The 13,813-nt window shown below is 35.0% G+C and overlaps 1 protein-coding gene across 1 annotated transcript; it reads left to right on the top strand.

The window, feature by feature from the left end:
• Positions 1 to 1,658: 1,658 nt before the first annotated feature.
• On the top strand, positions 1,659 to 2,512 carry LOC141608292 (F-box protein At4g22390-like). The gene is made up of 2 exons (XM_074427655.1): positions 1,659 to 2,400; positions 2,508 to 2,512. Exons 1-2 carry the CDS (start codon positions 1,659 to 1,661, stop codon positions 2,510 to 2,512), a joined length of 747 nt encoding a protein of 248 aa, XP_074283756.1.
• Positions 2,513 to 13,813: the final 11,301 nt, after the last annotated feature.

Raw genomic sequence — 13,813 nt, 5'->3', positions numbered from 1 at the left:
TAAGGATTTTATTCGAGCCTCCTCGATATACTAACTAATCTAGGTAGCACGGATGCTCTTTCTAATCAGCTTACTCATGTCAGACACACGTCAATATGTGTTGAACAACTATAAAGTCCCATGATACACATGATACACGTTGTAACACAACCTCAATAAGATGATAGGTGCACTTTTACACTTATTATTTGTCCGCACTTAAGCCCAAAAGCACTCATTATTTGTCCTCACTTAAGCTCAAAAGCACAATGCATTGTTACTATGGAGTAGGCGGAATCTTTTATAAAAATATCATAAGCTCTTTACTTTTGCGATGTGGACAAAATCTCGCCTCAAACTATTGGGGTCTTACATATTTTTACACATTTTGGCAAACTTTAACGAAATTATATTGAATTTAAGATAATGGTGTGTGTTGTATTATGGTGAAGTTTGGTGGGCAAACGAGATGAATTGGGTGAGAATGATTTTCTTTAGACATGAATGAAAAGTCGAAATATATTGATTAGAAGATGAGTTTGAATGAGAAATGAAAAAAAAAAAATATTCTTTTTATCACCCGAATTTTACTAATATTGCCCGAGCAATTGGCCAAATTGCCAAAGCTTCAAGAAAACAGGCAAGCTACCAACTTTCTCAATAGTAGAACTAGAGGGGGCTACCAGGGTTTCACAAAAAGAATCTGTCAAAATAAAAGTGATTTAGCATTTAAATTGATATGTTTGACTTAATAATGAACCACCTAACCAAATAATGGCTAAGAATTAAATTTAATAGTCAACAATTAGAGTAATGCGATAAAATAACCGGACCCAATAATGACCCGAACCGATACATCATTTGACCTGAAATGACCCGACTTGATAATGACCTGACTAACTCGATCGGAACCCGATATGACCCAAACCTGATCCGACTGACCCAATTGCCACCTCTACTTACTATTCATTCTCTCGCAATTTGACTGACATCAGTAAAAACAGTAGTAGATACATTTAGCACTAACCTAAACTTAGGTGTTGTTTGGCCTTACTTGTGTAAAATAGATTTTCCTTCTTAAAAGGGGTTTATTCATAAGTTACTTTTTGGAAAAGTTTTAGTTGTTTGGCCATAATTTTGTAAAAGCGGTTTATATAAAATGTAAGTGTTTGGCCTAACTACTTCCATACAACTTTTGTTTTGCTTTTTTGGTTGTTTATGTGAAAAGTAGAAGTAGAAGTAGAAGTTGAAAATATCTACTTCTACTTTTGGGGGGTAATTAATCAGTTTTTAACTTTTTAAAAGTAGTTTTAAAACTTCAAATTTAGGGTGTTTGGCCAAACTACTACTTTTTCAGTTACAAAAACACTTTTAAAGCTTGGCCAAACAGCACCTTATATAGCAAAATGAGATAGTCGATCTCATCTTCCCAGTCGGATTCGTACTTGCCTCCATATGGGCCGATTAAGGGTTAAGGGGAGGCATGACACCACGACCAGGTTAAGTCTAGGTCTAGACTCTAGTTAATAGGAGTCGAGGTCAAGGTTAATCTAATCAAGCTCGAACCAAATTCAATAATCAAAACCATTTAACCGTTCGAAACGACTCGGTTTCGTCAGGGTTCGGAAGTGACCCCATCATAAATACCCCTTTCGCATTATTCAATTAATCAGAAATCAATGACAAAATCTCAGATCCTCCAACGATGGCGAATGCTTCCATCAGAAATCCTCCTCGACGAAATCCTCCCTAAATTACCCGTCAAATCTCTCCTTCGATTCAAATCCGTCTCTAACCAATTCAAAAACCTAATTTCTTCACCAAATTTCATCGTCCACCACCTCCGTCACTCTCTCTCCTCCGCCACCAATCGCCTCCTCATCACCTCCGGAGGAAGTGGGCTCCACATCTGCGATCTTGATACGCCAGAAAATCCGCCAATACCCCTTCCAGTACCCGACTTTTTCAGACCCGACCCCACACTTTGCATAATTGGTTGTTGCAATGGATTGCTCTTACTTCGTAACGGTATCGATTTTTTGTTGATAAACCCGTCTACCGGATTCTATTCAGCCATCCCTAGGATTGATGGGCCGGTTTATTATAATCGTTTTGGGTTCGGGTATGATGCTGTTAATGATGATTATAAGATTGCCGCAATTGACGAACATCACATTGCCGTTTTGAATTTGAGGGACAATTTATGGCGTAATTTCGATAATTCTCGCGTAGATACTTTCGCAATGGTACCAGATGGTCGTCTGTACGCTGCTGTTTATGATAGCCATTTATGTCACTGGTTGATTTGGTGTGGATTACAGAAGAAGCATCGAATTATTTGTTTTGATCTTTTGATAGAAAATTGGACACAAGACATTCCTTTGCCTAATTATAATGATGATAACTCTGGTGATAATTCGGGTACTGTATCGCATTTTGCTGAAATGTTGTTTGAGGATTGTCGGGATAAACGAAATGACGTGACTGCATTACATATTTTGGACGGGTTTTTATCGGTGTTGACCCAGAGTAATACGGTTGATACTGGTTGTGATGTGTGGGTTATGAAAGAGTATGGAATTAAAGAGTCGTGGGTTAAGTTGTTCGGGTTTTTGGATACACGTTGTACTCCTCTGGCTTTTGGCGGAGGATCAAGTTCGAAAGTGCTTTGTACAACTCGTTTGCCTGGAAGAAACCGAGTTAAATGGTACAACGTTAAAAAGAAAGAGTATAAAAATGCAGAAATCCATAATGTTCATGGTGTTAAGCGTTTGTATGAGGTCTGTGTTGTTAATGAAAGCCTTGTGAGTGTTCCTGGTGGAAAACGAATTTGTGGCGATAAAACATTTGAATGAGGTCTGTGTTGTTTATTGATCATCCATCGTACTCCAGTAATTGGACTAGTTTCGAGTTTATGAATAATGCCTCTGATAGATTTATCATCAAATGTTTTTTATTTTTTTGGTTTGTCCCTTGATGAGTTCGTTTATCTGTGTTATTTCCTCTTGCATTCACAAATGGCCTAAGCGGTTAACAAGCCCGACCTTTAATTTTAGCTGTCACACGTAAACTCCTATGAACATGCGTACTCTGTACTCGGTAATATTAGTACTCTTGTCATTTGCAATACTAGTTCAATTTAGAAAATAGGACAAGAAAAGTAAAATGGAGAGAGTATAATAATATCAAAATGAAGCATACCCATTCAATGGCTTAAGACTTGTTCTATTCAATTCATAAATAAGAAATCGTTAACCAAGCCTCCAATTTTTTAACAATGGCGATGCTTTATTCAGAAATAATCTTGTTGGAAATATAGGTCACTATGGAGGCGAATATATTGAGAGAATATATGTTGTTGTGTCGTGGTATGAAGGCCACTGAATGAGAAACGAAATCGCCCCGACTACAAGTTGTAATTATCATAGAGAAGGTAACTATTAGGAGTTGGAACTAGACCTGTGAAACGGGTCAAACGGGCGGGTTACGGGTTCAGTCGTTTCGGGTTCGGGTAAAATACGGTCGGGTCTATTTCGGGTTTGAAAATTACGGGTTTATACGGGCCAGGTTTATACGGGTTTCGAGTCGGGATTTAGGGTCAGAACGGGTCAGATTGACGCCTTTTTTAAAAAATTCATTTTCTTTAATTCTACTTATAAACACATAATTATTCTTAGATTTTTATTATTTTTTTTTTTGTTAAAAGGTAAGTATATTGATATCAAAAAATAATTACATCATAATGTTCAAGTAGATGTACAAAAAAATTAGCTACACTGACGGATCCACCTAATATCTCTAGTAGACAGTCTTGAAGTGTTTTTAGCCCAAAACCTCATGACAACATCTTTGATAACTTTCCTAGCTATGTAGTTAGGACGCATTACATAAGCATCAAGCCTAGCTTTGTTCCTTGCGTTCCAAATAGCATAAGTAACTCCTACATAACAAGCAGTGATAATGTTCCTCTGAAGCTTACTTCTCGTCCTTCCAGTAGCAGCCCAGTGAGACAGGTTGCTTGCTGATTAACTCCCAGATGCCTCTGTAGAATACTGATACACTGAGCACTGAACTGACAGTTGAAAAACAGATGATCATGACTTTCATCCGCTGCAAGACAAAGATAACAAGTAGGGTCATGTCCAAATCCCATCTGAATCATACGGTCTTTGGTGAGCAATCTCTTGAATTGAACAGCCCAAAAGATAAAGGACCATTTAGGCACATTCATAGAATTCCAACAAACATGTCTCCATAAAACTCTAGGTCTGACCTGCCTCAACCAGTTATACTCCTCATCCACAGTGTATTCCTGATCAGAGGCTAACCAACAGTCATTAGTGTAGGCTTGCTTAAAGAAGATCATAGAGTGAGCAATTTTTTTCCACGTCCAACTACAATCAAGAGGAGGATCATAGTTGGACCAATGAGTACCTTTCATATAAATGTGATTTATCCAACGAACCCAAAGGTGATCCTTCTTTTTAGCAAGCCACCAAATATATTTACCAAGCAAAGCTCTATTCCAGATTTTTAAAGCTTTAATACCCAATCCTCCTTCATCCTTAGGACTGCAACATCTATCCTAACTTATATGGGAACCCTCTGATAAGAGTCTTTACCACTCCACAAGAAATTCCTACAAATTGCTTCTATCTTGTTCATTATGCCATTAGGAATGAGGAACATACTAGCCTAATAAGAATGTAAGGAAGTGAGTACAGAGTTGATAAGAGCAAGTCTGCCATAATAGGAAAGTTGTCTAGTGCCCCAAGCTCTTATTCTAGCAGTGATTATATCAGTTAGTTTCATCCCTTCATTTTTACCGAGTTTTTGGGATGAGATGGGAACACCCAAGTATCTGAAAGGCGGCACCCCTTGTCTAAACCGAGAGTTTTGTAGAATGTCAGCCATTACTTGATTAGGGACTCCATTGAAATAAATGTCTAACTTTTCCCTATTGAAGCATAGACCACTTGCATTGGAAAAAGTGGAGAATGCTTTCAGCATCCACATGATTGAAGAAGCAATACCCTTAGAGAAGCGAAGCAAATCATCCGCAAACAATAAATGATTGAGTTTGATAGAACTACACAGAGGGTGGAATCTGAAATCATCCTGAGAGCTGATGACAGTGAGGATCCTAGACAAATATTCCATGCATATGGTAAACAAAAGAGGAGAAAGAGGGTCTCCTTGCTCGAGTCCTGTTTTGCCCTTGAAAAACCCAAAGCTATTGCCATTTAAGGATAAAGAGTAAGCAGTAGTAGTAGCACAAGTCATGATTCTGTCAATAAAAACAGTAGGAAAATTAAGAGTTGCCAGCATACTGTGTAGGAAAGACCACTCAATAGTGTCATAGGCTTTCCTAAGGTCAATTTTTATGAGACATCTGGGTGAAGTACTTTTCCTCTTATACAGCCTCACAAGATCCTGACAGATGAGTACATTCTCTACTATATTCCTCCCTTTAATGAAACCACCCTGATTGGAACTGATAATATCAGGTAGCACCTCACTTAGTCTAGCACACAACAGCTTAGCAATGCATTTGTAGATGATGTCACAATATGCAATAGGTCTAGATTCAAGAACACTGGTGGGATTAGTAACCTTAGGAATGAGAGTTACTAGGGTAGCATTCAATTGCTTCAAAAGAGAACTAGTGTTAAAGAAATAAATAATGGCAGCACAAATATCAGTACCAATAATATGCCAGGAATCCTTGAAAAATTGGCTGGAATAGCCATCAGGTACTGGAGCTTTAGAAGAAGGTATAGAAAAGATGCACTTCTTGATCTCATCATGGGCGACAGGTCTCAAAAGTAAAGACTTATGGTGATCAGTTATTATTTTACCTGTTATGATAGTAGGGATATGCACAAGAGAAGGCTGTCTATTGGAACCAAGGAGATTAGTGTAAAATTCCAAAAATGCATTTTCAATGAGCACAGGATCTTTTTGAAGTGTACCATGAATATCCTTAATACTAATAACCTTGTTGTGAATAAGTCTTGCCTTAATCTGTCTGTGAAAGAAACCAGTATTTTCATCCCCATCTTTAAGCCATTCTACTTTAGCTTTTTGTCTCAGGAACCTCATTTGAGCTTTATGAAAAGTGTTGTAATTCTGAGCAGCTTGCTGCTCAGCCTCCCTGAGAGACATGTCTTGAGGATTAAGATGTAATTGTGTCTGCAGGCTATCCAAAAGAAATCTAGCCAACTCAGTTGTTGTATCAATATCAGAGAATTTCTGCTTGTTAAGAGCTTACAGAGGTTTCTTAAGGTTTTTCATTTTAGACACCACTTGATACATTCTAACACCAGCAATAGGTTTATTCCATTCTAACTGGACTATGTTAGAGAAATCCTTGGATTGAACCCACATGTTAAAGTATCTAAAGGAAAATTTCCTGAATATAGGATCTTCATATCTATAACAAATGCAGGGATTATGATCAAACAACCCTTCATTCATAAAGTAGACTTAAGAGTTGGGAAACAATTGCAGCCAGTCATGGTTGATAAGAAATCTATCTATCCTGGAAAAAACCCTAGTAGTAGGGTCTTGTTTGTTATTCCAGGTATAGAAAGAACCCTGAACTTTTAGATCCACCAGCTCACAGTACTCCACACAGAGTCTAAAGTCCTCAATCTCAGTCCACAATACAGTACTGCCAACTCTTTCATTGAAGTGAAGAATAGCATTGAAATCCCCTCCAACACACCAAGCTAACTTCCACTGATCCTTCAGAGATTAAAGCTATTGCCAAAGATGTAGCCTCTCATTGTCAGAATTAGACCCATAAACCACAGTAAACCAGAACTGTACCTCAGACTGTATATCAGTAACATCCACTGTAATTTGCTGGTCAGAAGATTGCACTAAATAAACATGAAAAATTTGAGGAAGCCAAATAATCCACACTCTATCCCCATGATGATGCAAATTATTATTAATACCATACCACCTTTGACCAAGATTATTTAAAATTGTTGTAAAATTATTAGACTTAACCTTAGTTTCAACTAATCCATAAAGACCTATTTTATTCTGGTGCAGAAACCACTTAATATCTGCTTGCTTATTTAAACTATTCGTACCTCTAACATTCCAACATCCAATATTATCCATGTTCATTGATAACCTGTTGTTTTGGAGATCCCCCTTTACTAATTATCTCAGCTCCTTCCTAAGTTGCATCCTTGGTAGGAGATCTTGGAGGAGATTTAAGAGCATCAGCATATGAGGTACCTATTGACACTCTTGCATCCATTCCTCCAGGATCAGGTGTTGAATTAACCATCAGAGGAGTAGGAAAGACCTGAGGCATACTGGTGGACTGGGCAGCAGTAGACACAACTACTTTAGGAGCCACCATCACCTTGGGTTTCCATACCTGAGTCACTTTAGGTTTAGGTTTAGAAGGTTTCCTGCATATACTCTGGTGATGACCTATTCCCTTACACAGTGAGCAAATGATAGGTTTTCATTCATACTCCACAAGTACACAATTTTGACGACCATGTTCATCATTGAAATACAATTTATCAGGGAATTCCTGCCCCACTTGTACTTCAATCATTAAACGAGCATAGCCCAATCTGGTCTTGTCTAAAGTAGCAGTATCAGCCCTAACATATTGCGCTAAGAGAGATGGAAGTTTGCACAGACAATTCTCCCCCCAGAACTTCAAACCTAGGCCACATAGTCTAACCCAAATTGGCACACTTTTGACAGGAGACTTAGTTAACAAAGCTTCTCAAGACCATGGTTGCACAACTATGGGTTTATTGTCAAACATAGGGAAACCCTGTTGGAGGACAAGATTTTTGCACTCCAGAGTGGGGAAACGGACAATAAAAACACCATTGGGTAGGAAAGAGATCTTATAGTAATGATACTTACCCTAGAGGCATTTCACATGACCCGATATTAGTTTCCATGGCGGATTACTCCCCAACACATAACAAATCACAGCCGTATTCCAATATTCTATCTCAGATTTCACATCATCAACAGTAAATTGAAGGATACCAGATTTAGGAGATGAAGGTTGAGAGGGGGTTTTCTTACCATGATGTACTTCCTTCCACCCTTCCCCAGTATCATCCTCGCTACCGATTTCGCTAGCATCTTCAACAAGGTAAGTGTTTTCAGTGGATTCGTTCACAATAATAGCATCCAGGTCAACTTCTGGTATACCCACAATCTCATTAACAGATTTGGTCCCTTTATCTTGTGCAGATTGGGGAATCCCAGAGGAATTAGAAGCTGAATGAGCCATTATCGGAGAGAATCCTAGAGATTTATTGCGTAAATTTGTAAATGAAAGACGGATTCTTGCTTTAGGTTTAGTTTTTGATTGTTTTTGGGATTTTTTGGATACAGTTTTCCTTGCCATAGTGCAATGGAAACCTAAAATCCTAGATAGAAGGCAGAGAAACCTCTCTCTAAAATCCCCATTTTTTTTTTGGTAATTGTAAAAAAAAATTATTATTATCTGATTTAATATATGATATTAGTAAGATTAAACATATTTTGCTTAATATTTTTAATATCACACCGTTATACGAACGGGTCGATATGGATTTTGGGTTGGGTCCGGGTAAAAAAAATGGGTAGATCAACATCTATTTTTTTTATCATTTTTTAGAACTTCTTTTATATTGTAATTCCTACCATTTATACGTTTTTTCATCTCTTGCTCGTCTTAGTCAACTTAACTGTCACCATTCTCGCCATCACCACCTCGTCATCATCATCATTACCCTCACTAACTCGCTAAGTACGACAGTGAGACTCAAATAAGATGACAATGATGACGTGACATGTGATCCGAGATGATGAGGTGGCAATGCTGAAGTGGAGTGCGGTTACACATAATACGATGAAAGTGACGGTGTGGGACACACTTCGAAGTTATGACGTGGCATGTGATCGAGGTGATGGCGTGGTAGTGCTGGCATGGAATGCGGTTTGATGTAACACGGTGAAAGTAATTGCGTGGCACGCACTTCAAGGTGATAACATGGCATGTCGCCTGAAATGATGACATAGCAGTGCTGACGTAGATACGGATCGACGTAATATCGTGAAAGTGATGGCGTGGCACACACTTTGATGTGATGACGTGGCATATGGTTCAAGGTGATGGCGTGACATTCTGTATATATACATATCTTTCCTTAAAATTTTATAAGTCAATACTTATTTGACATTATCAATTTTAAGGAAGAAATATTGCCTTGACACAACGGTCAACCCGTTACGGGTCAGGTTTTGACCCGCTATTTGCGGGTCAAAACAGGTTCGGGTATTTTTCGGGTTCGGGTTGAAGAACCCGGGTTATTTGCGGGTTATTTACGGGTCGAGTTATGGTCGGTTTTCGGATCGGGTCAGATTTTGACAGGTCTAGTTGGAACTCATATGGTATGCTCAAAATTATCATAGAGAAGATAGTAAAGATATATGAAGATGTGTATTTCTCAAATGACTACAGTTCTCTATTTATAGTGGTTAATTAGCACCATAACCACAAAGTTAGTGGTCTAACCACCAAAAACATGAAGTTAGTGACTATAATCATGCAAGTGGAGAAAGTGTAGAAATTCCCTTACGAGGAAAATTGAAGGCTTCTCTATGATCTAATGTATTTAGACAACATTACTAGCCTTTGCATTACTTCCAACAAATCCTCGAAGAAATCCTCCCTAAATTACCTATCAAATCTCTCCTTCGATTCAAATGTGTCTCCAAACAATTCAGAACACTTATTTCATCCCCAAATTTCATCCGTCGCCACCTCCGCTACTCTCTTTCCACCTTCGCCAATCGCCTCCTGATCACCACCTGGAAAAGTAGGCCCCACTCATACGATCTCAATTCGCCGGAAAATCTGGTTGTACCGATTCCCGTACGAGAGTATTTCAGACCCAAAATGGAACATTCCATAATCAGTTATTGCAGTGGCTTAGTCTTACTTCGTAGCGGTCATTATAACGAGAATTTTATATTGATGAACCCGTCTACCGGGTTCTATACTGTCATCCCTTATGGCGATAACCATTTATGTCATTGCCTGATTTCATGTGGATTACAGAATAAGCATCAAATTGTTTGTTTCGACCTTTGTATTGAAAATTGGATAAGGACGTTCCTTTGTCTTGTTAAAAAGATGACTCTGCTGATAATTCCGGTACTTCTTTGCATTTCGCTGATTTACTGTTTGACAATTGTCGAAATAAACGAGATGACGTAACTGCATTACAGATTTAGTATGTGTATGGCCAAGATTAAAAAAGTTTTTTTTTTCTAAAAACTAGAAGTTGTGCCAAACACCCAGTTTTTAAAAAATAGAACCTGTTTTTCTAAAGCTCAAATCCACTTTTTCACCCCAAAAAACAGAAACATCAAATTGATGCATTTGTTTTTGTTTCTTCCTAAACCAACAACTATAAACTTTCAACTTTGTTTAGGTAAATTATTACTTCAAGGCATGACGTAACCTTACCGTAAATTATATTTTTATTTTTGTCAAATTATATTAATAAACAAAATTTATGATCTTTTATGTTACTTGTAACATTATAAAACCATACAATAAAATATATATTTATAGTTTAGTATTATAAAAATGGATACTAATTAAAAAATATCACAAGTATTATGAAAAGATTAAGAAAAAACATAAAAAAGGTCACATTCTTTTATGCATAAATTGGATTCACAATAAATTATACAGTACTACGTACAGTAACTATTATGCGCTACCATCGTATGAAGCGAGACTGCGAGAGACACAAAGTGAGCATTTTACGATAAATAGTGATCATTTCTTTATGTTAAAAAGTGGCCACTAATAAAATTAGTCACTTCATAAAAAATAAAACATTGTTATTTTTTAACATAAAATGGCGACTTTTTAAGCAGTCGTACTATTTAACAGTCTTATAGTATAATTTACAATCTATATATATATATAAAAGAGAGTTTTTTCGAGCAATCTGAGAGCGTCCACATCATCTATATATCAATTTAGGAAAGTATAATTTTTGAATCTTTTAATTATTATAATATGTATATTTCCTAAATTATATTCAAGTGATATTTCCAATTTTTATATCAAACTTTTACATTTCATTTGGCAAAAAAATATCGTTAAAAAAATTATGAAAATAATATAATTAGCTTTGTGTTAAAAAATGCTATCATTAGAGTATAAATTTCATATTATTTGCACATGTTAAAGATTGTGTACTTCTTAATACGTAAAATTGTATAATTTTTAGTATGTTTTGTCCCACATTGGAAAATAAGTAGGTGTGGTGAATATACTACATATAAATAGTAGAATTGTCCCACATCGAAAGATTAGTATAAGGTGATGTGATCCTATGATTATAAATAGGATACATATTTGGAACTTATGTATCCACCAAAATTTTTTGAGTCTCATAAATATTATTTTAAAGAGCTCTTAAGATTTTCTATCGTTATCTACGATTTGATATAAAAATAAAGTGGAAATCGTTGGGAATTACTCGGGAAATAGTTAAGAATATGAACAAGAAAATCAAAAAATAATTAAAGGTTGAACAAGAAAATCAAAAAATAAAAGGTTTTACTAATGGTAGTCTCCTGACACAATACAAAACTAAAAATTTTACTAATGTTTGTCTTTTGAATGCAGTAATAGAGCTTTAATGAGTCGTTACATGTACGATGTAGAGATCCATATCTAATGATCGAGACTAAGTGGTTTTTACCTTCAAAGAAAAATAATATGTATACAATAGTGGTTTTTTAAGAAGAGACATGTATTTCTTGGTATGTTATATCTTTCACATTGAAAAATAATGTAGGCATTATGAACATACTACGTCTAAATAATTAAATTATGTATCTCACATTGAAATAATAGTATACGGTAGGGTGATTTTATAAATATAAATAGGAGGCATCCCTGAAACTTAGGTATTAATCCAAAATGTTTTTGATATAAAAGATATAGACTTTTTAGTATGTTATATGTCTCACATTGAAAAATACTGTAGGTGTTGTGAATATATTATGTATAAATAATAGAAATGTCCCATATATATACATTTTCTATATTATATTAAAGTGATGTTTATTATTTTGATATAAAAACTTTATATTTCATTTGAAAAAAAATATCGTATGAAAATTATATAATTAGATTGTTACAAAAAAAATGCTATCATTAGAGTGTATATTGTATTGTATTGTATTTTCTCATTATTAAATCGGGTTGATCTCAAAGTAGGTACAAAAAAAATGGTGTACTTAGTAGTTAGTATGTTATTTGTCCTACATTGAAAAGTAACGTAAGTGTGGTGAATATACTATGTATAAATATTAAAATTGTCCCACATCGGAAGATTACCGTAAGGCATGGTGATCTTATGATTATAAATAGAAGTCATAACCCAAAATCTTTTGATTCCCTTAAGTATTGTCAGAGATAACTCTTAAAAGAGTTTATATTACTGTTTGTACAATAATGATTTCTAACCTAAGTTAATGTTTGGAAAATCTTTTAGTTATTATAATATATACTATGTATTTCTTATTTTATATTCAAGTGATGTTTCTAATTTTCATATAAAAACTTTTAAATTTCATTTGACAAAATAATGTCGGTAAAAAAATTATGAAAATAATATTATTAGATTCATGGTAAGAAATGCTATCATTAGAGTATATATAGATTTCATATAATTTGCACATATTAAAGATGGTGTATTTCATAGTATGTTATATCTCCCACATTGAAAAATAATATAGGTGTGATAAATATACTACATATAAAAAATAGAATTTTCCCACATCAAAATATAGCATAAGGTGGTTGATTCTATGAGCATCCTTGGAACTTAGGCATTCACCCAAAATCTTTTGAGTCGCTTAAGTATTGTCTTGGAAAGCTCTTAAAAGTTTATATCATTATATTTTCTACCTATAGAATTTATATGTCCCATATTGAAAAATAATGTAGGTGTGGTAAATCCGTAAATATACAATGTTTAAATTATATAATTAGAATTGTGTTAAAAAATATTCTATCATTAGAGTATAGGTTCTTATCATTTGCACATATTTTAATTATGATAAAAAAAATAGAAAACAAACGTCAGTGGTAGCATGTGTAATCTATCAAAATTCAAGGTTACGATGCGAAATTTTCAATATTATAATGATATAGTTAATTAAATTTGCATCTAAAAGAGAGATATCCGTACCAAAAAAATAATAAAGGGGGTATTATTTTTTAATTGTTATTTTATTGCCACGCCATCAAACTTGACGTCCATTTAACAGCCTTTACATTAGAGGGTACCATGGGCAAAAAAAATGGAACCTCAAGGGTACCATGGGCAGATTTTTAAAAGTAGGGGTAACATGGAAAATCTAACAAGAGTAAGGGATACTACGGGAAATTTCCGTATCTCAATTATTTTAATTTTTTTTTGGAAGAAAAACAACGTACAAATATTAATGGAGAGTACTTGATCATATTATTAAATTTAAATATAACTATTAGATATAATGAGTAACAATTGTCTGTATTCGGTATTCGAGATCTGATTGGATGTCGAACTAAGTGCAAAAAAGATGGTGTAATTCTGAGTATGTTATTTGTCCCACATTGAAAAATAATGCAGGTTTGATAAATATATATTACGTATAAATATTAGAATTGTCCCACATCAGAAAAAAAATCTATTTTTTGTGAATATATTACTTATAAATAGTAGAATTGTCACACATCGAAAGATTAATATAAGGTAGGGTGATTATATAATTATAA

This window comes from Silene latifolia, chromosome 10, assembly GCF_048544455.1.
Source record: "Silene latifolia isolate original U9 population chromosome 10, ASM4854445v1, whole genome shotgun sequence".
Lineage (NCBI taxonomy): Eukaryota > Viridiplantae > Streptophyta > Magnoliopsida > Caryophyllales > Caryophyllaceae > Silene > Silene latifolia.
This window is presented reverse-complemented; position numbering and strand designations above follow the sequence as displayed.

Bases quoted from the DNA above. Each gene is read 5' to 3' on its own strand.
- LOC141608292 (XM_074427655.1), top strand. From the start codon at position 1,659: ATGACAAAATCTCAGATCCTCCAACGATGGCGAATGCTTCCATCAGAA.